The sequence below is a fragment of the Saccoglossus kowalevskii genome, chromosome 3 (genome assembly GCF_978046115.1).
Source record: "Saccoglossus kowalevskii chromosome 3, keSacKowa6.1, whole genome shotgun sequence".
Taxonomy (NCBI): domain Eukaryota; kingdom Metazoa; phylum Hemichordata; class Enteropneusta; family Harrimaniidae; genus Saccoglossus; species Saccoglossus kowalevskii.
In genome coordinates, this window is record NC_140643.1 from 41,860,185 (window position 1) to 41,884,911 (window position 24,727).

The window sequence follows — 24,727 nt, forward strand, 5'->3', positions numbered from 1 at the left end:
ATCAAACGCCTTGCTTAAATCAAGGAAAAGCAAACCACACAATAAGCCATCATCCATATTGCTAAGTAATGCATCACATAGCTTAATCATAGCTGTATGGCAAGAATGTGATTTCCGAAAACCTGACCGATTTAGAAATTAAATCATTACTGTTCAAATAATGGTATAAGTGATCATGCACGTGTTTTTCAAAGATTTTTGAGATTATTGGGAGAAGCGAAATTGGACGAAAATTACACAAGCCCTGGGATCCGCCCTTGTGTAATGGAATAACTTTGGCATGCTTAAACATGTCTGGAAAAATACCTGATGAAATGCTAAGGTTGAATAAATAAACAATACTTTCACAAATGAATGGAGCAGAAATACGCAAAAGTTTAGATGATGTATTGTCAAGGCCAGCTGACTTAGAACTAGATAGTGAAAACAGATGGTTCTTCACGAACTGACATGTGACCGGCGGAATAACAAATTGTCGAGTATTGGTCAATTTGGGTTCAATAAATTTCCGTAAATTCGTAAAATATGAATCACCCACTGAAACATTGGGTCGTAACTTGTCTTCAACAGAAGCGAAATGTGTATTGAAATTATTAACAATTTTTTCGAGGTTAGATATGATATGATCCTTATGATATACATTATATCACAATGGTGGAAATAAAATCACGAGTAGTACTCAGGCCCCAAACGTAATAACGATCACTGGTAGTTTTCACTAAATTTTACATTTTCTTTAAATGCATTTTCAAAATTCTACATGACCATGATAAGAAGGCCTTAACTTTTACATAGTCAACGGAGCCTACATGTATGTCAGTGATCTTCACTGTAATGGAAACCTACTCACGGTGAACGACTAAAATACTTGACCAATATGTTAGGTATATTTTGTCAGTATTTGAACGCTTTTACCATTGATTCCTATGGTTGAGAATCTGAGATATAATACCATATCTCAAATTGTAGGTAGGTGACAGGACGAAAAATTGATACTGTCGTGACTTTGAATATTAAAAAAAGTATCTAAAATGCTATTTAATTTCACCCGTTGTATTATTATTATAAATCAAGAAAAGAACTGTTTTAGGAAGCACGAACTGGTCAACTAGTACTGGTAAAGATAATAAAGAAATGTTTCCTTGTACAAACCATTCTGTTGTAGTATAAAATACATGAAAACCTCTGTTGTGCTATATGGTGAATAGCCTGGTACCCGGATGTAAATGTCTGCCCTATGCAAAACACGGGTCAACAACCATAGAAACAGACAACACTCGGTCTGCCACTGCTGTTGTAAAGGTTTATTGATGTCTTAGTTGTACGTTCGTCTTGGTTCACAAAGTAAGCGGAGCTGTGAAAACGTATCTTCTAAGATGGGGTCGCATAAAGTGATATTCTCGATCGCGTCGCTAAATGTAGGTAACGACGTCGAAGTTGTCGCCGATCTGAAGAATATGTGTGACGAACTAGAAACCTCTAAATTTAGGCTGCTGGTGATTGGAGACACTCGGGATCAAATCTCGTCAGTGATCAACAAGAAGCTCCAGCTGACTGACAGGTAAGATCAATGTTCTTATAACGGCCGCGGTTGCTCCATACCCAATAACTTGATAAACGCCCCTGGTGGGTGTGAATATCGAAATACAACGGTTTTATAGCTTCGTTCAGTTCGTTGTCACCGTACCATGGTTCAGTGAAGACCCAGAAAGAAAACTACTGTGTTTCAATATTGTTTGCCTCGCGCACATAGAAGCCTCTATCCTATAAATTTCAAAGCTTGGTCATCAATTATTAGAACAGTGGAGTTTAAATCACTACTGATATTTTCTTAACATTGTTGTGACGTACATTACTGTGTTACATTACAACAAATAAACAACGACACATTGAAACAGATATGTACACTTTAACTAAATCGTATTGTTTCATTGTTGTGACACTGTTTACAGTATTTGTGAAATGACATCTCAATATTTCTGTTTACATGCTTCAAATAGCAAGACTGTTCTCAACAAACATGTACAGGCGAGCAGTTGACCATTTGAAAAACTGGGCAAATAATTTTTTTCGTTTACTTCATTTTGATTTTTTTTCTTGATGATGATCATGAATTATTTTTTGCTAAATGCTCTATCATAGGTGTATTTCTTTAATTCCCTATTTTAATAATCTTAGATTTCAGATGCTGTGTCGGGGTCAACAGTTGAGAGATTTCATTCACGAATACAGAACTGGTTCAGAAACCCTTGCATTGATTGGAGTGGAAGACAGAGACTTAGACATTGCTGCAAGTAACAGACTGTTATTTTTAAGTGCAAGATGGGTGCACTGTGATGTAAAAGTTGCTAAATATGGAATACCTGCCCATAGTCCTAGGAAACTGACCGGTATACTGAAAAATATTAACCAACAGACAGAATGGTTTTACAGGTGAGATTAATTTTTAAAGTGCTATAGTCGTAGCAACACAATATTCAATATGGGTCCCATGTTATGTACAGTGTACAGTATACAAACGTTCTTGTATGCTCAAACATACACTGTGCATTGACTGCACTCTAATTCACTTGCAGTGAGAAATATTGAATGTACTTTTATTTTTTTTACTACATATTCTTGAAAACTAAAGGTTTTCTATAAATTCGCAAAGACTTGTGGGTAATGGGAGCTACCAAATGGATTCTGTAGTGCCCAAAAAATGATTTGAATGAAGTGCTAGGGTCTTTCGGAGTAAATGTTTTATAAATTTCCACAAAAGCCCATCATGTCTTAATAATAAATGTAATATACTACAATTATATTGCAGATGTGATTTAGCTGGACCAATTCCAACTACTGTATTTGCATTGTGTTCAGCCAATCATTATGGAGGATTATGGCATGGTTCGGATGAAGTTGGTGCTTCAAACGAGTTTCGTAAACTCTTGAAAGATGGTGATGGTGATCTGGCAATGAAGACTGCTTTGAAATGTCATCTTTTGGCCGGTGAGAACGTACTAACTTTACTCATCATAATTATCAAATAAAGCATGTTTTACTATGTGATTTATTGAAAATGTCATAGCTTGAAACTTCCAAAAAGTCTTCCAGTTTATCACTATGTCAAATGGGACCAAGTATATCATGCTTGATATTTGTATTGTATTACTGAAATCAGGAATTGTTCAGTTGTAAAAACTAGCTGTTCTATTCTTTGCAAATCAGTGTACAGCGGTGCTCGCTTTCCACCCATGGAAAAGGGGCAGGCAGTGCACAGATAGTTATAAAACATGTATTTTTCTGATTAATATTCAGCCATGCATCACACGCCTGAATTTAAAGAAGTCCAAGACTGGATCGTCACTCCATCCTCATCCAGGAGGTTAAATGACACTCTAGTTGAATTAAAAGAACATCTACGCAGTTTGACGAACAGTGGTAAAAGAGAGCCTGTACTGGTACGAGGTGAGCAGGTCAATCCATCATCGAAATGTTATTCAGAAGATCGTCAAAGTACAGAATTCATACAGCGTCATTTCTATACTGTACATGTCAATCCACATTGCACCATAAAAGGTAGACTGGATGACAGAGTTGTGTGTATCCTAGACGATTATATTAACTATGGAAACACGCTAGAGACAATGCGTAACTTACTTGTTTCATGTGGTGTGCGAAAAATCCTCATAGTTGCACTAGCAAAATACCGAAATGTCAATGAAATTGAGCATAAACATCAAAATTATCGTATGATTGATAATGTATACACGCCTGGGGGGCATGAAATAGAATATAAACAACAGAATTACCAAATCCAGGGAGACATCTACCGACTTGGTGGTTATACAGCAACCCACATTTCAAACACATTGTTGGAGGCAAGGTTCAATGATACGTACAAAAGAGATAAAAATGAACTCAGGAAAATTGGTAAATTTCTAAAATAGACTACCAGTGAACAACTTAAAATTGAAAAATAGAAGTAAACACTTATTTACATTTTTTTAAGTAAATTCTGTAAGTAAGTGAGCTTAATCCAATAACCTTATTATGAATCATATGCTGCAATATTTACCGTACTTACATGTTAGACTTGTAAAGTTGGTTTCAATGTCTTAAATTACCGAACACATCACTTAAGTAAAAATATATTTGTGCATTATTAATAAAAGCTGTTTTTAAAGAAAAATAATATACTAGTAGTCACTGGAAACCAAATTTGAAGTAGAATTTAGAGTCAGAAAAAGCAAACATTTCATTGGGGTAATACTTAAATCTCCAAATTGCAAATCTTTTTAGTGGTAAAAATGTCACAATTTATTGAATTATTTATTGTAATTTTTCAGGATTTCGTTTTCTGCATTCACTTACTTCCCAAGTCGTACCATCCCATTTAGTGATTGTATGTGTAATTACTATTATAGCTTTATTATCCAAATCTTTTACAATATTTGCTCTATTAGAAGCAATTGCCCTTATGTAAAAATGGCCTGTTATAAGGGTCAGCATAAAAAACCGCTGATTTTGGTGGACCTGTACTTAAAATCACAGGTTGTGTCATTATGCACAGATTTTAATCAAAACCTAATCAGGTCTGTGCATTGTCTCAGCATCTTTGTGTCACGTTTCATCAAAATCCAATGAAATCAGTGGAACAGAGACACACAGACACACTAACTGTGTGCTTTTGAGACAAAGGAGATGTGCTTCTAATAGAGCAAATATAGTACATAAATATATGTTGTTTTATATACAACATAAAAGAAATGTATTTACAATCAGTAATTTAAACAAGGCTGTATTTACACGAGGTTCTTTGAACTTAAATAAAAAATACTAATAAAAGAAAATAACATGTACGTGTTTTGTGTTAGGTAGTTTTTGTTTATATGGACCAATAAATGATCACATTTGGAATAGTTATATTGCTATTCATCTTGCTGTGAAATCATACTGCACAGAAACCACAAAGAATATACCATTTTAACACTCGATCAAAATAATTTAATTCCACCAGGCTTCATTATAAAATGAGACCCATAATTTATATTTAATTTAGGAATACTCACTGAATCACATTGAATTTAGGGTATTGAATTATTTGGGGGATACCCAACCAAAGACATTGAAGTTAGGGATACCACCCAAAGACAATGTGGGAGGGAGGGATACCCAACCAAGGATATTGAATTTTTAGGGGATACCCACCCAAAGACATTGAATTTTTAGGGGATACCCACCCAAAGACATTGAATTTAGGGGATACCCACCCAAAGACATTGAATTTAGGGGATACCCACCCAAAGACATTGAATTTTTAGGGGATACCCACCCAAAGACATTGAATTTTTTGGGATACCCACCCAAAGACATTGAATTTAGGGGATACCCACCCAAAGACATTGAATTTATGGGATACCCACCCAAAGACATTGAATTTTTAGGGGATACCCACCCAAAGACATTGAATTTTTTGGGATACCCACCCAAAGACATTGAATTTAGGGGATACCCACCCAAAGACATTGAATATAGGGATACCACCCAAGGGTATTGAATTATTTGGGGTAGCTACCAAAAGACATTGAATTTAGAGGGTATACCCACCAAAAGACATTGAATTTAGAGGGTATACCCACCAAAAGACATTGAATTTAGGGGATATACCCACCCAAAGACATTGAATTTAGGGATACCACCCAAGGGTATTGAATTATTTGGGGTAGCTACCAAAAGACATTGAATTTAGAGGGTATACCCACCAAAAGACATTGAATTTAGAGGGTATACCCACCAAAAGACATTGAATTTAGGGGATATACCCACCCAAAGACATTGAATTTAGGGATACCACCCAAGGGTATTGAATTATTTGGGGTAGCTACCAAAAGACATTGAATTTAGAGGGTATACCCACCAAAAGACATTGAATTTAGAGGGTATACCCACCAAAAGACATTGAATTTACTGGGTATACCCACCAAAAGACATTGAATTGAGAGGTACTGAACTGAAACCAATAAGCACAATGTAAATGAACTTATTACAAACATAGAAAACTATCTATGTCATTTAAGCATATAATAAAAATACAGTATTCAACACTATAGTAGAGTCTATGACATGCAAAAAGTCTGTCTCAAGCCTCCAACAATTGAATCATAATTCTGTATAATACAAAATGAAAAAAGCTCAGTAACAGCTGCTTTTCCTAACAATACTTCAACAATATGACATCGGGTAAACCCAATTGAGGTGCACTACTGCACACATATTTACCGGTAATATAGTTTAGATTTTTACTGAAATTACTGGGAAGAAAGCAATATGTTTGTTATTGCTAGAAATACACTGGTTTAGTACAGCTGCTTTTCCTAACAATACTTCAACAATATGACATCGGGTAAACCCAATTGAGGTGCACTACTGCACACATATTTACCGGTAATATAGTTTAGATTTTTACTGAAATTACTGGGAAGAAAGCAATATGTTTGTTATTGCTAGAAATACACTGGTTTAGTACAGCTGCTTTTCCTAACAATACTTCAACAATATGACATCGGGTAAACCCAATTGAGGTGCACTACTGCAAATAGTCTAGATTTGTTGGAGAGCAATATGCTTGTTATTGTAGAAATACACTGGTGTAGTCCATCAATTGTGATCAATACAGGGAAACTATAATTGCAAATTGAAACCAGTACTGGTGGATATTTGTATTTGTAGTTAGAGCAATTCTAGTTTTACACATGCAGACTAAGCAGCCACATAACACTATTTTCCATCAATAAATATAAATAAATAAATTTATTTAATCACTTAACATCCTTTGGAATGGGTGATAATGAATACAACAAAAAAGACAGACAAGAAAAACAAAACGTTACATGTCTAAGCTAAAAAAAACAAAAATTCAACAAGGAAAATGAACAAGCAGCATGTCGGCTGAGATAGCTCCGCTGTTAGCAATGCACATTTCAATTAAAGAACTGAAGATATAATTAGAAAATGAACAATATGTATAGTATCAAAGAAATCAAACTTGCTGTTTTCAACAAGAATTTGAAAATCTCACTTTTCACCAAAAATGACAAAAATATTCATCAAAATTAGATAATTGAAGATATCATCACAAAATGAACAACTCCGAGAGAGGTCTACCTGAGGTACGTATATGCATAATATCAAAGCAATCAGACTTGCAGTTTTTAACAAGAAGTCAAAAATATCACTTTTTACCAAAAAAGACAAAAATATTCATTAAAATTAGAGAATTGAAGATATCATCATGAAATGAACAAATCTTAGAGAGGTCCACATGTAGTAGCTATAATATAAAAGCAACCGGACTTGCGGTTTTTAACAAGAAATTGAAAATAAAACTTTTTACAAAAAATTACAAAAATATTCACCAGAATTTGAGATTTTGACATGAAATGAACAAATCCGAGAAAGAACCATCCAAGGTACTTGCATATCAAATTTGAAAACATTCTGACTTGCGGTTTCAAAGAAGAAGTTGAAATTGTTGACGACGACAACGACGGACAACGTACAATCAGTAATATGAACAGCTCCACTGTGTCGACTTTGTCGACAGCAGAGCTAAAAAGTTGACACGGACGTCGGACGACAACGGACAGTCACTCATATGATAACAACGGAGCTAAAAAACAAAGCCATGACAGAAAATACAAAAATTTTGAAGGTAAAATCATTCAGATGTTAAGCAAGTTGGTGGCATAAGCTCCACAATAATGTTAAGTAATACAATCCTAACTGTAAATAATGCCCACCACACCTTGTGCTAAACACTACCACCATCTACTGCATTTTCTAATACAGAATACAAGTCATTATCTCGATGTAAAAATCCTCTACAACATTTAGTTTCACAGTAACACTGTTTAAGAGCTAATGTCCCATCAGCTCTACATGCTCCCAATTTCCTTTCAACAACTCCACCAGCTTCCTGTTTGTTTATGGATTCCTCAATGACATTTGTAGCTGCGTTATCTTCATGAGAGAGACTAGCTTCGCCTGCATAATCAAAACTCAACTCTTCATTTTGGTGAATTTTCCTCCTAGCAAACAGTCCTAGTTTTGGTATCTCATTATCAACCCTCACTGCTAGCATACACAGATTGGGATCGCAACTATGATTGATATATCTACCAATGTTACCAATCGTTGTAGGATCAACACAAGTTTTAACAACTTTTCCTCTGGTCAGGTGCTCCTTTAATATTATTATATAGTTTGAGTCATCTTCTTGTTGCTGTGCAGCTCGTCTGTAAGCCTCCTTGTAGCCTATCACTTCTCCTGCATATTCACACACAAATCTGTTCAACGGGATATCTTGCAATGTTCTTAATCCCCATCCCTTGTGTTTGGTACGAAATACCTGTAACTTGAACTGCAGACCATTCTGCACTATTCTGTTAGGGCAAGATGAACCACATATACACATGCTATTACATTCCACTATAGGCTTACTGCATGACTGAACAAGGATACAACCGTCTGAATTGTAACTGGGTCCAAATCTCACAACACATGGGCAGTTATCTGCACACAAATTCACACAATCACATCCACTGTAAATTATTTCACTTGGATCTGAACTGCCTATTCCTGTACCACGAACATTCACTGGTGTATACTGTAAGACAAAATCATGAATTACTGTTAGGCATTGCATCATGGGAGAAAAAGGCAACATTGAAATTTAATTGAAGAAATGACTGTGGCTCAACTGTTAATTCACAACAAAGACGTATTGTTGCTCAACATATAATACATCAAATAGTGTAGAAGTGAATCAAATCACTATTGGGAAAAGGGGAAAATAAAATGTCACTCTCCACATGAAGTGAAAATATTTCCTGGCTGTCACGCTGAGAAAAAAACAAACAATTTGCAATTTATCAGCCTCATAATGAAGGGCGGTCGTCGTTGCGCCGCACATGTGCAACATCCATTTCTCACAATCCATTATGTGCTCTTCTAATTAAACCAGGAGTGTGAGTTTTAACCTGGGCATAACTAGAACTTATTATCACCAGTGACTCTTTTGTTACCTTACGAACACCAAAAAAATTACCTAATTAAAACTTAGTAATGTCTCAGTTTAACTTGTTGGTCTGCACAACAGTCAAAGTCACCATCTTTGTTTATATGAGACCCATATCGCACGCATGCCTAGCGCGACGAATACTGCCCTTTAAAAATGGTCCATATGAAATATAATATTATAATAATAGTTCATTGCATCTTTAGAAATACACATTTTGCATAATGAATGCTACTACTTTTTGCTATTTACCCAATATAATTTTTTTACAACTTGAAGGCAATAATAATAACGAGTCATCTGAAGATTATACAGCCCCCACTTGTCAGATGTGATTATAGTAAATAAGTTGGCTATGAATTATAAAGTTTGAATGTATATGTATAAACTCAGGTAGGAAGATTAAATTGAAAATCAAAAGTATGTTACTCAAAGTTAACAGTGAGGACATCTCCATTAAATTTGGTAAAATTTGCATCAATTTTAACAATAAAATTCACAATCAATTGAATATTGACAGATCAAGTAAGTCTATACCAAGTTTGGTCTCATTTGGACTATTAGTTCACAAGATATCAACAAGAATTCAAAATTCATTAAATATGCAAATGAGCTCGTTAATTAAATTGAAACTCAATATTGCATAGCATATATCGTATATTGACAAATCAAGTCTCTACCAAGTTTGGTCTCATTTTGACTATTAGTTCAAAAGATATTAACAAGAATTCAAATTAATAATTAAATATACAAATGAGCTCATTAATTGATTCCTTGAAAAAAAAAATCAATGTGCAACTGTACCAGTGGTCACTGTCTTTGTACCAAGTCTCAGCAAAATCGGTCCAGGCATCTCCGAGAAATGATGATGGACACACCCAAAAAACTGGATTTTACAGGATTTTGACATTCAAAATATTTTATAATATCCATATTTGATCAAATCAGGAAATAAATCTATGTGAATATGTATACCTCCTCACTGTGTATTTGTACCTAGTATCATTAAAATCAGACAAGGCATCTCTGAGAAATATCAATGGACAAACAAAAGCCATGATTAACAATCAAAATGGCTGCCAGTCGGCCATATTTTACCATTTCAAAAAAGTAAAACAACATGCATCTGTATGGGTGGTCCATTCGTCTTTGTAACAAGTCTCAACAAAATCGGTCAAGCCATCTCCAAGAAATGACGATGGACACACAAGGACTGAATTTGACTGAATTTTGGCATTAAAAATGGCCGCCACTCCGCCATATTTGATCGAATCAGAAAATAAATTGACGTGCACATGTATGGTTGACCACTATGTCTTTGTACCAAGTTTCAAAAAAATTGCTCCAGCCATCTCCGAGAAATCATTTCGGAAGGACCGACGGACTAATGAAGGCGAAACTATAAGCCCCCTCCTGGACTTTGTCGGGGTGGGGGCTAATAATAACTTTATTGCATCCTTAGAAATACAATGTTTCTATCAGTGAATGAAAATATTATGAAAAACTGGACAACATAAATGTCACATAAAGGCAATAGATTTAACAACAATCTAACTTTTATCTGTGCTATATTTACATGGTTAAAGAATGGCATATATATATGATGGCTCGACTGCATGCACTTCACCGAAAAATAATCTGACAAAGTTGCGCCCTCAATATATGAATAACAAGGTTAGTCGTCGTTAGAGGGCGCGCTACTCAAAAAATTGCAATGTAAAAATGGCATTCAAGACACGAGATAATGTTTATTACCCCACGAATATTTACTAGCAGTTTATTTCACCATAGTCATTCTATTTAGGTTATGATTTAACTGAAAAACAGTTCAAGCGAACGATACATTTCAGGACAATAAAAACGTAAGCTAACCCTTATTTTCGATATTTCTTTATCGTCAATCAAGTTTTCAACTTCTACAACGATATTTTCTTCGCCGTTGCAAATATCAGTCATGCCGAGCCTCTTTCCCGTCAGGATACGACGTGCAGACATATCAAAACATTCAAGTACAAAATGAATGTCGCCATACCATGCGCGGATCCATAAACTACAGTCAAATACATCCGGTCTGCCTAAATGAACAAAAAACTCAAATGGCTGCTTGTTATTTAAATTCCGTGCGACGTAGTGCATCATGGGTACATCGGTCTGAACACCACGACTAAGGTATTTCTATCACAGATATTAATACGCATATTTATGTGTTTGCAGGTAAATATTTGTATCTAGATCTGTCCACAATTATGTCGGATGGTACAAACAGTCATATAGAAACATTTATTCAATAAATATAAACAGTGACACCGAGAGTCGTGTAACCGTCATTCACCCGCAACTACAAAGATTCACGGGAAATAAAATTGTTTCGATTCAAGATAAATAGACGCTACTACTTTTGTTATTTCTATCTGTGCAAGTATAAATGGTAGGTATTGGACAAAGGGATGCTTTTATTATTACACTTCGGGTGGCCAAAATGATTATAGGTTCTTGGATCGTCTTTCTGCAACCCTTATGATATGATTTCACCGGCGTTGCTAGCGAGATGCACGTATGTGGTACATGTATCAGTGAAAGTGGTTGATAATTTAGGTATTTTGTTAGACTGTATACATATTGTTTTAATTTGTGACTCATAAATTGTCCATAAATCTGGGTGTGGTCATAATAAACTATTTTGCCGGAGTGGATAACTGAGAACTGGTAATTGTAGGCAATACTTCCAATTTGTTTGCTTGACAATAGTTGATATATTCTGCAACAAGTTAGCTCACGCTTGTACATAGATGAGTCCCGGGGTGAGTCCACACGCTATTCATTTGTTTACAATTAGCCCTGCGTACAGTGCTGTGTGTACGGGGACGCGTTCGGTTGATAGGTGGGGACATCTATCAACCGAACGCGTCCCCGTGCACACAGCACTGTACGCAGGGTTAGTTTACAATCACCTGTTCATGTGTACTGAGGATCCCGGAATTGTGTATGTATTTTGTAGGAATGTATTAATGTGTTGTCACAGTTACTTAATCCATAGACCTTCTCTTTTAGAGGGTCTATGCTTATCACTATCAGCCTTAGTTAATGTAGAATACTTTATATTAGCTGGAATTAATTTTCGCTGAAAAGAATTTGTGAGTGTTTTGTATGGAATTTATTTTCACTGATTTTTGACAAGTTGAATATATTATTTTCATTGAATCATTCCTTCAGCGAAAAAAGCTGAATACTGTTTTTAAGGATTTGGTACGACTAAATACTGTAAATCCAGATAATTAGATCAGTATTATTTATTATATATTTGTTTTCCAATTTTTCATCACTACATCAAAATTAAATTAAAAAAAAAATTAATGATCAATTGCATAGATACAAGTTCTTCTTTATTTGTTTTGGCTCTTACCTTGATGCATTATTATTATTATTATCATGAGCTTTAAACTAAATACCAATACTATGTGTGTATATGCAAAATTCTCTGGACAAGAGTAATGTCAAAGCTTGATAATGTATAATTGTATTTGTTTAATATTACTATTATTATTTGCATGTGATTTTGCTATAGTAGTTAATTCGTTTATCTATTCATATTAAGGATTCTTCTGAGTAACCATTGACCAATAAGAATCATTTAATTTCAGTCAATGAGCACTTGGATATTTTTTCACCAATCATCTTACTTGTTATTGCATTTTTTTTCTCCGGCGCAATCAACTCATTTGTATTTCCTGTCTACATGTTTTTTCTTGTGTTCATGTGTAAGCTGTTATCATGTCAGTTGGTTAAGTAATAAACCGTACTGTGTTTTTGCATCCACATAACGTTTTGACCGCTGTTTATTTTGTCCTCAAGCACTCTTGAACGTACTACTCTATCCCCCTCAATTAAAAAGACATTATGATTTATGAAATCCAGAGTGCACACAGCCATTTCCTATAACATAAAGATAGTCCTATTTTTCTTATCATTTGTCTACCACTATTGTTTCTGCCTGTTTGTTAAAGACTTGATATTATTGTTATTTCTTCAGAAATTACCAAATACCCGAAGGGTGACAATACAGTGACTCTGACAATTGAATGTTATAGTAGGAAAATGGATAATGAAGATTTGATGATATCAAGCTGACCACAATGGAAATAATTATTTGTAGAAACCTGCATCTGGTTGGTGTTTGTATCATCCTAGCCAGCTTGACCAATCCTATTAATTCCGTTCAGAGTCTGTTGGATGTTCATATTGTGGTTGGCAAGTTGTTGCGGTATAGCATTCCTGATGGTGCCTTCAGTGGCAATATTCAAGGATACAAGGCAAGTAGTCGTTAAGGTGTAAAGTGTTACATAATTGCGACATAGATAAACAAAGATATCTTCTACTTTGGTAAGGCATGGAACTATAAACCCCAGGAAGAACAACGAAACTAAGAGGATTAAAAAAACCTTTGTCTTAGTTTATCTTACAGTGCTTTCGCTTTTGTTTCCACAACATTAGTCATACTCCATGTTAGTTGCCGCCGATACGCCCGTATCAACTGCTTTGCTGGAAATGGAAAACTTGAAAAAAAAATTTCATATCTGCGCAGTAAAATATTTTGTTCACTACGCATGCGCAAACAAGTCGGTCTGCAGGGTGACCTTCAGTGTACCGGAAATCATGCAACGGGTCGGAGTTTTAGCAAGTTTTCATAATTTTCAATGTCGTTTTTAGATTACTTCTTGTTTTTTCCAACCCTCGAAAAAATAAGGTTGCGAAAGTTTGCGAAACATGGGGTTTGGTATGCTGTTTGTTGTCGAGATATCCCGACTTATTCCGTGTTTCCCTTCGATCGCCAGAAGTGGCAATGTGTTTTTTTTTTTCCGTTGAATGTCGCTCATTTATCAGTGTTTTTGTCTTGGTGCCATTGTTTTTTTAGGCTATAACCGAAACAACTCGATCACGTGATCTCCCGAAGTCGCCCGATTGACTCTGAAAATGACCGATAGTCGGAGATAAACGTTCATTTGCGTAAATCGGCTTATTTTATAATGCGACGAAATAAACAGTCAAAATAAACATTCAACATCGCAGCAACTATCATAGTTCAAAGGAAACGAAGTGGTTGTTCTTCCTGGGGTTTATAGTTCCATGGGTAAGGGTAGCACAATGTAAGTTTCCTAGTTTATATCCAGTAGTATCTCGCGTATGCTCAGACCGCTCAAGTTTAAACTTCACACATACATCCTACATATTGGACATGCACATGCATTTGTTTCATGATCTGATTCAAGATGGCAGAATGACAGCCACTTAAAGCCAAACACCAGATCATAGTCATGCATGGACGGATTCTGTTCAAACTTGGTACATACATATTAGCTGAACATAATGGTACCTTGATGCATGTCATTTAATTTTTTGGATCAGGTTTAAAATGCCGACTTGTGGCCATTTTGTTTTCAAAATGCAGTTTCAAATTCATACATTATATCATTTCACACGTACATCAGACATCTAATTGTCAGTTTCATGAAGACTTATTTCATACATGTTGCTCGATATTATAGATACAAATATAATACAAATAAAAAAGTTCTTGTTTCTGGCCTTGTTTCATAATGATGCAGTAATTAAACCAGTCCTTCTGTACTGTGCAGAATTTTGATCAAGTGACATTGTTAAACACACAATAGATTTGTGTAACTTTGGAGCTCCAGTGGTTATTTTTTATGTCTTCAGAATTTATTACTTTATTGTACTTTTCATCAAAACCTCAAACATCGGGTACAATAGCAATAAAGATTCTATTCTATTCACATAATAAGAATAAGAAATAGCATTACTCATATACATCAAAATATATAATTAATTCTCTGTTTATTAAGTATTTTTGAATAAAAAATTCTTTAATAACATTAGTTATTGCCTTAATAGTAAATGTTTTGTCTTTTTTTTATTAAAAAATATATTATCAAGTCTGTTTTGAAAACTATCAGCTCAATTGCCTGATAGTGTTAATCATCAATAATGACATTGCTTTTGACTCCCGTGTGCGAAGCACAAAAGGGAGTCTTTGCAGTTACCGTCTGTATGTCTGTATGTATGTATGTATGTATGTCACTTTTTTTGTTCCATTATCTCAAGAATCACTAATCAAATTTTGGTGAAACTTGGTACATAGATGCTCTGGGATAATGCGCAGAGTTGATTAGGTTTTGGTAAAAATCTATGAATATTAATTACCTAATTTGCATGATAATTAGCTGATTTTTAGCTGTTCCAAGACTGTTCCACTGATTTTTGAAGAACCACTCATTGGATTTCAATGAAACTTGGCACATGGATGCTCTGAACTAATGCGCAGATTTGATTAGTTTTGGGTAAAAATCTGTTAATATTATTAATTACCTAATTTACATAATGATTAATCAATTTTCGGCTTTTCTACTGATATCTCAAGTACACTACTAATCGTAACATTTCAATAAAACTTGGGACACTGCACATACCTGATAGTTTTTAGGGTAATATCAGTACATATTAATTACCTAATTTGCATAATTAATTAATTTTCAGCTTTTGATATTTCGAGTAGTAATGATCACATTTCAATGAAACTTGGTACATAGTTACTTGAGGACTGTGCAGAGACCTAATTAGTTTTTGGGTAAATATTTGTGCATATTAATCACCTTATTAGCATAATTAGTTAATTTTCAGCTTTTCACCTGATATCTCAAGTACTAATCATCACATTTCAATGAGACTTGCGACACAGATATTCTAGGACTATGCAGAGACCTGATTAATTTTGGGATAAATAATTGTGCCTATTAATTACCTAATTTGCATAACCAGTTAATTTTTTGCTGTACTAAACTACTATGATGTCTAAAAACTACTCATTGGATTTCAATGAAACTTTTAAAGAGTACCCATCACATTTCAATGAACCTAAGACTATGCACCATATTAGTTTTTGGTAAATATTTATGCTTCTTAATCACCTAGCTAACATAATTAATTAATACTGATATCTCAAGTAATGATCATCACATTTGAATAAAACTTGGTACATAAATGCTCTAGGACAATAGACAGTCTGATTAATTTTGGGTTAAAATCTGTTCATATTAATTCTCTAATTAGTATAATAATTAATATTTTTTTGGTTCTAATCACATTTCAATGAAACTTGGTACATTGTGCAGACCTTATTAGTTTTACACTTAAATCTGTTCATATTAGTTACCTTATTTGCATAATTAGTTTTCAGCTATTCCATCAATATCTCAACTATAAGTAATTTTGAATTAATTTTTAATGTGTCTCCAAAACTCTCAGCACACGGAAGTTCTTTCTAAGCTTTCTTTGATTGTCATTTAAATTTAGTTTGCAATCTATTTTAAAGTTTTAGTGCCAGCACATTTACAATCTGATTAAAATAAGATCTGTTTTCATTTTCTTTCCCCTTTTCATTATTTTTGGTGCCTCTTTATTTTTCTTCTTTGATTTTTTTACTACCCTGCCAGTATCATGAAGGGTAAGGTATGTGAAGAAGATGTCTGTCCTCCTGGTTACAATAACAATTTTTATCTGATCATCTTCAAATTTAAGAATCACTATGAGATGTCACCCCAAGTTCAATTTTTGTGTAACTATCAAGTACAATTTTCATGATATTGAGTATAATTTGGCTGAAATAAAACATTTATTAGAGGTAGAAATAAGCAGACAGCATAGAGACATTTATACTGCTAATAATGAGAACTAGATGTTAATGATATGCTCTCCAAGATCTATAAGGGACATTGAGATTAATACAGTACATGTAGTATTAATTGAGGAACACAATCTTGACACATTGAGCTTACACAGTACTAAAAATATTTAATGCATTTTCGTTATTATAATTTAGATGCAATTAGAAATTTATAATTATACAAATAGAAGTTATGTCAATCTGGCAAGCTTGTACTGATACAAGCTTGTTCTGTTCTGCCATTCCATGTATGTTCAGATGTTGCAGGATCATCAGCCTATCATCCCTATTGGTTCTGTTCAAATCTGCTTGTGCTCCTAACACAGAATATTAACATCGTCAATTCATTAGTTGTATTTTACTCTATAAAATATTGAAAGGCTTGTATACTTATAACATTTGATGTTCTTTCCAGGTAACTGAGGCAGGTAGCGATAAATTACCCCAATGGTTAGGATTTGATAATAAAACCAATACTCTGTATGGTGTTCCCTTGGTGCAGGATGATGGCTTTACCTACATTTGTGTCACAGCATTGATTACAGATGACGATAACTGTACATCGAGTGCCAGCGATGTGTTCTTGCTTGATGTCAGATTGTATGATGAGATGAACTCATTGACATTTGGCGAATCACCTTTGAATCCTGTGAAAGTACAACCATTGAAAGACAATGTAAAAGGAAGGAATGAAGATAAGAGAACTGTAAAACAATGTGACGCAGGTGAAGCTAAGACACTTGCAACAGTGATATTAGACTGTGATGTAAATCTCATGGATGGCAAACAGAGGATGCAACTCATGACAGACTTTGCTGACTTTTTAGCCTTAGATGTGAATGATATAACTTTATCCACTAGGAGAAGTACTGTTATTGGGCATCTACTTGATACCGCTATCTTAGCAGCAGGACCTGGAAATGCTGATCCAGCTAATGTTATACAGAATGCCTGGGGTGTGGAAATCTCATGGCAACTTAGCTGTGGCTTGTTTAAAAAAATCAATGATTTCTCAATGGTTATTGAGCATAATGCCAAAAGTGGAAGACTTACTGATGTGACTGGTTTACCAGTGATTGGCTGGCATGTTTCAATGCGAAAGTCAACTGATAGTGCAGCTGTGAGGAGAAAACGACAGATCCAAGCAGGCATCTATGGTACTCCTGTACCAACCCCTACAGTGACCAGTACTCTGCCATCAGCTATGCTGTCGTCAAGTACAATTACACTTATATCAAGTCCAACAGTGTCAAGTCCAGCATATACTAGTAGCACTGTAACTGAAACTATAACCCTGACAAGATCAATTCCATCTCCTGAAACAACCCAAATTCTGCCTGTCACATCTTCTATGGAGCCCATTGTAACATCATCAGCAGCAGTGGTCACCAGCTCTAGTATAATCTCTTCAACTCTTGTAGTTTTATCTTCTACACCATCCTCGTCTACAGTGGAATTAACTGCTTCAGTCACTGAAACTTCATCTGTACTTCCTTCTCCAACTCCTTTCTCCACTGTAGTGTTTACATCAATACCAGTGTCAAGTTCATTAGTTCCCTCTACCAGCTCAGTGCAGGTAACATCTACTCCAGTATCATCTGTGCCAACCTCATCATTGACCAAAACCAGCTCAAGTATTGTTATTTTACCATCACCCTCCCCTTCTCCCTCCCCTTCTTCCTTTCCATCACCATCACCCTCCCCTTCACCATCACCCTCCCCTTCACCATCACCATCACCCTCCCCTTCACCATCACCAACACCAACACCAACACCCTCCCCTTCACCATCACCTTCCCCTACACCAACATCTTCTCTACTGCCTTCATCTTCAGTAATAAGCGAAGTGACAACCTCGTATCCTCCAGTACTCACGCCAACACCAATTTTCTCCAGCACCCTTGCATTATCCAGCACCCTACCATTATCCAGCACACCAACACCTGTATTGAGTTCGACACCATTACTGAGTTCATCCATTATGACAAGTACTTCAGTGAAACCATCAGTCTCCAGTAGCAGTCTGGTAGCACCATCAAGTAGTCTTATTTATACAACTCAAGGTAATCATGCATTTCATTTCACATCATCAGTTTTTTTTGTTATACTGCATTGAGCCAAAAAGTTCAAACATGAATTTCTATCTCCCATTTTCTATGTAAATGTACATTATCTGGGTAGAAATTAATGTACCAAAACAAGGATTGTTAGAATAAAAAATATGAAACATATGGCAATGTATATTATAAAAGACTAATTACCAGTTGGTCGTTTTTGTTTAAAAAACAGTTTAATTACCATATTTGCTGTATTATAATTTCATATGATATCCAATAGAAGTGCCTATACCCATACTTTTGTTAATGCTAACTCTAAAACAGGGCTTTAACATAAGTGCATTCATTCATAGAGCAAATATGTCATATTTTAAAATCTACCATGTATATAGTGTTTATATTGCTGGTATATACAAATAAATAAGTAACTTCTAGTACAAAGTCAAAATATTAGCAGTAGTGGTTTTAGTAGTATAGGTAATTCCAGAACCAAAAAAGGATCATGGTTATGATTATGCAACTTTACTCTTTTTTTTCAGAACCAATCAATCAACCACCCGTTGTTCTTTATCCACTGAGTAATGTGGAAATCACTGTCGGCAACATCCTGGAATTCAAGATACCACTAGGAACATTTTATGATGCTGAGGAAGGTTTAACAGACAGATTGAATCTCTATGTAATGACAACAAGTGGATTAAAACTACCATCTGGTTCATGGATACAGTTTGATGAAAACTCACAAACTTTATACGGGATACCTCTACAAGATGATTTAGCTCTGTCTCCATGGGAGTACCGTGTGGTTGCTTCAGATTCATCAGGACTGACTACTGAAACTGGAGTGAAAGTGATCGTAAATGCAAGACCACCAAATGAGACATTAAGTCACCAATTTTTCCTTTCTCTTCTCTTCACATATCCAATGTTTATGAAGCAAGGTGCCAATAGGTACACATTAGCAACAGAAATATTAAGTTATTATAATGATACGGATGTGGAGAATATTGTTGTTGATGGTGTTTCAGAAAGTTATGTTCTCTCGGATGCTACTATTTTTGTTTTTCACAATGGTACACTGAATCCAACTATATGTGAAAGAGATGAAATAATGAATATCTATAACGAAATGGTGTACAATGAAAGCACCACTGAAAAGAAGTTTGAACATGCACTGCTGCCAGACTTCATAGTTCAAGAAGTATCACTGCATGTGTTTGGACCTTGTATTTCTCCAATGTCTACAGTGTCAGTTACAACAAGCACTCCTGCTTTGCAGTTGACATCAAGTTATGATAGCATTGTCGCAAGTTCTCTAGCTCCAACATCAGTAGCTGGTAGTCTCTTCACAACATTGGACAGTTCATCACTATTCACTGCAAGTTCAAGTATCCTACAATCTCTGACAATATCACCATCACCAACAGTATCAAGTATTTTGGTTGCAAGCAGTATTACACCCACTACAGGTGAGTTACACACATGCCTTACAAATTCATCTTCAATAGTGATAGGATATGTCAACCAACAAATGCTACCTTTAAATATACACACCAGCAAAAAGATTACATTTTAGTAGTATTTTTTAGGATAATCATTATTTATTAGTTAATCAAAATTATAAAATAATGTTGTGGTAGCTGAAATTATTAATATATTTATAGTTATCTGTGATGATAAATGTTGCTGATAATAAATGGAATTATATTTGTGTAGCTCTTTTGTACAACTGTATAAATATACTAATCAATATTTTCTGAACTCTTTGCAGCGATCGTGAATACCAATCCTATGCTGATCAATCACATAGACCAAATAACCATCCTAGTTGGCAATGTGTTGCAATATACTATACCTCCCGATACATTCTACGACTACGAAGATGGTAACACTCGCTACCTACAGCTAGAATTGCGAACGATATCTGGACAGACGTTACCACTCTCATCCTGGGTGCAGTTTGATAGCGTTAAACAGATGATATATGGAATACCATTGATAGAAGATTATACTGTAAAACCATTGGAATATTTGCTTATAGCATGGGATTCATCAGGTCTGAACACTCGTGATGCCATGCAATTTATTTTACAGCCTTCTGTAACTGTGTTTTCACATCAGTTTGTTATAACTTTCAAAAACGACTTTACTGAGTTCATGTCCAGTGGTCAGAATCGATATGATTTAGCAACGAAAATAACCGATTATTATGAAGAGAGTGATGCTAAATCTATTACAGTTGACTCAATAAGTAAAGGATCTGTTGTGTGGGTGTATTCTAATAATAGTTTACCAACTGATAAATGCGATCTAATCGTCATTGATGCATTATATGCTAAACTTGCTGACGACGCAGGCGTGATACAAGCATCCTTTCAACAAGCTATGCAACCACAGTTTCTCGCTGACACTGCACAGAGACAACTTACTGGTATATGTGGACCAGTTACAATTCCTTCACAGACAACTCAGGCCGTTGTAATTGTCCAGCCGGTTATATCTGAAAGAGAGACGTGGGAGAAAGCAGTGATTCCAGCTCTTATCTTTGCTATCGTTCTTCTTCTACTTGGCTGTGTTGTCTGCATAGTGTACAGAAGGAAGAGACCAGGTACCAAGTTTTTACTTAGAGTAGAAAAACCAATGTACACAAAGGATAGGAGACCCATTATACTGCCTGATGAACGTAAAGTCAAACAAAAACTGAAACCTGTCCAGCCAGCTATTTTAAGAAGTGACATTTCTCCATTCCAGCAGACACAGCCTCCCAAGCCAGTACCCCCACCCCCACCAGAAATACAGGACATCAGACCACCTTCCCCTCCTCCATACAGACTGCCTCCCTACCCAGACAATATGGGAGGATACCCAGATTACCCAGACAATATGGGTGAATACCCAAATTACCCAACAGAAGGAGCATTACCCCCATCACCACCGGCATATTCCCATCAGCCAGACTATGGTAGACCACCACCAAACTACAGGCTCCCACCCCCTTACAATCCTGTGGACATGAAAACTTCAAATATATAATTTTGGTTTTTAATATACAAAAGATATTGTATGTATATATTTGTACTATTTTTGTACTGATGAGCTGCATTTTTTATATTGGTGCTTTGAGCGTTTTTAATTATTATAATCATGTTTATTTCATTCATTACTCCCATGTGATATTTTTCTATGTCTCCATATCATGTGATATCAATCTATGAATATGATTGGTTCATTTTGACTATTGCTCAAACATATTTCATTTATTACTTCCATGTGATATTTTTCTGTCTCCATATCATGTGATATCAATCTATGGATATGATTGGTTCATTGTGACTATTGCTCAAACATATTTCATTTATTACTCCCATGTGATATTTTTCTATGTCTCCATATCATGTGATATCAATCTATGGATATGATTGGTTCATTTTGACTATTGCTCACATTTATTACTCCCATGTGATATTTTTCTATGTCTCCATATCATGTGATATCAATCTATGGATATGATTGGTTCATTGTGACTATTGCTCAAACATATTTCATTTATTACTCCCATGTGATATTTTTCTATGTCTCCATATCATGTGATATCAATCTATGGATATGATTGGTTCATTTTGACTATTGCTCACATTTATTACTCCCATGTGATATTTTTCTATGTCTCCATATCATGTGATATCAATCTATGGATATGATTGGTTCATTTTGACTATTGCTCACATTTATTACTCCCATGTGATATTCTTCTATGTCTCCATATCATGTGATATCAATCTATGGATATGATTGGTTCATTGTGACTATTGCTCACATTTATTACTCCCATGTGATATTTTTCTATGTCTCCATATCATGTGATATCAATCTATGGATATGATTGGTTCATTTTGACTATTGCTCACATTTATTACTCCCATGTGATATTCTTCTATGTCTCCATATCATGTGATATCAATCTATGGATATGATTGGTTCATTGTGACTATTGCTCACATTTATTACTCCCATGTGATATTTTTCTATGTCTCCATATCATGTGATATCAATCTATGGATATGATTGGTTCATTTTGACTATTGCTCAAACATATTTCATTTATTACTCCCATGTGATATTTTTCTATGTCTCCATATCATGTGATATCAATCTATGGATATGATTGGTTCATTTTGACTATTGCTCAAACATATTTCATTTATTACTCCCATGTGATATTTTTCTATGTCTCCATATCATGTGATATCAATCTATGGATATGATTGGTTCATTTTGACTATTGCTCAAACATATTTCATTCATTACTCCCATGTGATATTTGTCTATGTCTCCATATCATGTGATATCAATCTATGGATATGATTGGTTCATTTTGACTATTGCTCAAACATATTTCATTTATTACTCCCATGTGATATTTTTCTATGTCTCCATATCATGTGACATCAATCTATGGATATGATTGGTTCATTGTGACTATTGCTCAAACATATTTCATTTATTACTCCCATGTGATATTTTTCTATGTCTCCATATCATGTGATATCAATCTATGGATATCATTGGTTCATTTTGACTATTGCTCACATTTATTACTCCCATGTGATATTCTTCTATGTCTCCATATCATGTGACATCAATCTATGGATATGATTGGTTCATTTTGACTATTGCTCACATTTATTACTGTACTTTATTTTCACTTGGAATTATTTTTTGCTGAAGGGATGAATCAGGAAAAATAAAATCCATTGAATAAACTTTTTTTTGTATTTTTTTCATTCAACTCATTGAATATCAGTAAAAATAAACTTTTTTTGTATTTTTTTCATTCAACCCAATTGAAATAGTAAAAATAAACTTCATATGAAACTGGCAAAATGTCTTTTCAGCGAAAACTAATTCCAACTGAAATAAACATCTGACCCCATCATATCAGATTTATTGAAAAATGTGACTCTTTGTTCAAAGTTTGGAATATATGCAATTAGTGCACAGGTGATAGATCTTACCTGTATCATGGTGTGAGAATAACAAAACGTGATTGTCAGATCCCTAAGATAATTCAGAACATAAAGAAAGAATTTCTAGGGAACAGTTGGTGGAGAAAGAAAGGTTGATAATGATACTGCACTGTGTGATCTGGTTTGTTGTTGGTTACCGGCAATATGCAGGGGGAAAACTGATGTTGGTCAAGCTCACATGCTTCTTGTAATGATTACATAACAGTTTTTGTCTAGTAGCCTGGGTAAGGAGTCAAATAATTTTGCTAAATTTGAAATCGGTGGAAGTGGAAAGATTGCTGGGCACCGTCCGATTTGATTTTAACATAAATTTGTCGCCTGTCTTTTTCAGAGTTTCAAATTGTCTGCTCCTTAACATCAGAGGCTTGTGACATTTTACTTTGTTTTGTACACATTTCTGATGCACAAAAAATAATAGGCTATACAGACCAATTTCAAAAACTAGCCATTTCATTTATGCCACAACTGCCTTAAATGAATACATCCAAAAATAAAAATTGTGATATGAGATTGAGGCATAAAAGCTGTGCTTTGTTGCCTTTTTTGTAAAGAATATCTTCTACCCAGTCACTTTGCTTCATCAACTTGAAATCACTGTACGAACCACTTTTATATCTTGAGATACCACTATTTCATGAAATTAGATTTCAACTCTTGTGATGAAATAAATAATTTTTGCCTTTATAATCAAATGTCTAAAAGAAATAAAATGTGAACTTAACATGCATTTAAGTTTATGTAATCTGGGCTTGAAATTCTATTTCAGGTTTTTAAACATTTATACTTTATTCTGTGCGTTAATATATTTGTATAATAATAAATAAATAAATTATAGACATTCAAGTTA

At 34.8% G+C, this 24,727-nt stretch overlaps 3 protein-coding genes across 4 annotated transcripts; 2 read left to right on the forward strand and 1 right to left on the reverse strand.

Annotated features, from left to right (window-relative positions):
• The first annotated feature begins 1,290 nt into the window (after positions 1-1,290).
• Positions 1,291-4,078, forward strand: LOC100372355 (uncharacterized). The gene is made up of 4 exons (XM_002731350.4): positions 1,291-1,561; positions 2,179-2,433; positions 2,810-2,988; positions 3,298-4,078. The coding sequence occupies exons 1-4, from the start codon at positions 1,377-1,379 to the stop codon at positions 3,927-3,929; spliced, it is 1,251 nt and encodes a 416-aa protein (XP_002731396.2). The 5' UTR covers positions 1,291-1,376; the 3' UTR covers positions 3,930-4,078.
• A 2,591-nt stretch (positions 4,079-6,669) lies between these two features.
• LOC100372202 (histone-lysine N-methyltransferase SETMAR-like) lies at positions 6,670-11,181 on the reverse strand. Its single transcript, XM_002731349.4, has 2 exons — positions 10,931-11,181; positions 6,670-8,647 (listed from the first exon to the last, which is right to left on the reverse strand). The coding sequence occupies exons 1-2, from the start codon at positions 11,051-11,053 to the stop codon at positions 7,793-7,795; spliced, it is 978 nt and encodes a 325-aa protein (XP_002731395.2). The 5' UTR covers positions 11,054-11,181; the 3' UTR covers positions 6,670-7,792.
• Positions 11,072-24,723, forward strand: LOC100376091 (uncharacterized). Of its 2 annotated transcripts, none has more exons than XM_085497228.1 (5): positions 11,072-11,227; positions 13,089-13,368; positions 17,212-18,859; positions 19,393-20,322; positions 20,625-24,723. In XM_085497228.1, the coding sequence occupies exons 2-5, from the start codon at positions 13,192-13,194 to the stop codon at positions 21,884-21,886; spliced, it is 4,017 nt and encodes a 1,338-aa protein (XP_085353354.1). In that variant the 5' UTR covers positions 11,072-11,227; positions 13,089-13,191; the 3' UTR covers positions 21,887-24,723. The 2 variants fall into 2 exon arrangements, with proteins under 2 accessions (XP_085353354.1, XP_085353353.1); XM_085497227.1 differs by lacking the exon at positions 11,072-11,227 and adding an exon at positions 11,401-11,486.
• Positions 24,724-24,727: the final 4 nt, after the last annotated feature.

What these genes read in the sequence shown, in the direction of transcription:
- LOC100372355 (XM_002731350.4), top strand. Translation starts at nt 1,377, where the DNA reads ATGGGGTCGCATAAAGTGATATTCTCGATCGCGTCGCTAAATGTAGGT. An exon ending in AAGCTCCAGCTGACTGACAG is followed by an intron (nt 1,562 to 2,178) that starts GTAAGATCAATG and finishes TAATAATCTTAG; the next exon opens with ATTTCAGATGCTGTGTCGGG. An exon ending in GAAATGTCATCTTTTGGCCG is followed by an intron (nt 2,989 to 3,297) that starts GTGAGAACGTAC and finishes ATTAATATTCAG; the next exon opens with CCATGCATCACACGCCTGAA.
- LOC100372202 (XM_002731349.4), bottom strand. Translation starts at nt 11,053, where the DNA reads ATGTCTGCACGTCGTATCCTGACGGGAAAGAGGCTCGGCATGACTGAT. An exon ending in AAGAAATATCGAAAATAAGG is followed by an intron (nt 8,648 to 10,930) that starts GTTAGCTTACGT and finishes TTTGTCTTACAG; the next exon opens with TATACACCAGTGAATGTTCG.
- LOC100376091 (XM_085497228.1), top strand. Translation starts at nt 13,192, where the DNA reads ATGGAAATAATTATTTGTAGAAACCTGCATCTGGTTGGTGTTTGTATC. An exon ending in GCAATATTCAAGGATACAAG is followed by an intron (nt 13,369 to 17,211) that starts GCAAGTAGTCGT and finishes TGTTCTTTCCAG; the next exon opens with GTAACTGAGGCAGGTAGCGA. An exon ending in CAGTATTACACCCACTACAG is followed by an intron (nt 20,323 to 20,624) that starts GTGAGTTACACA and finishes AACTCTTTGCAG; the next exon opens with CGATCGTGAATACCAATCCT.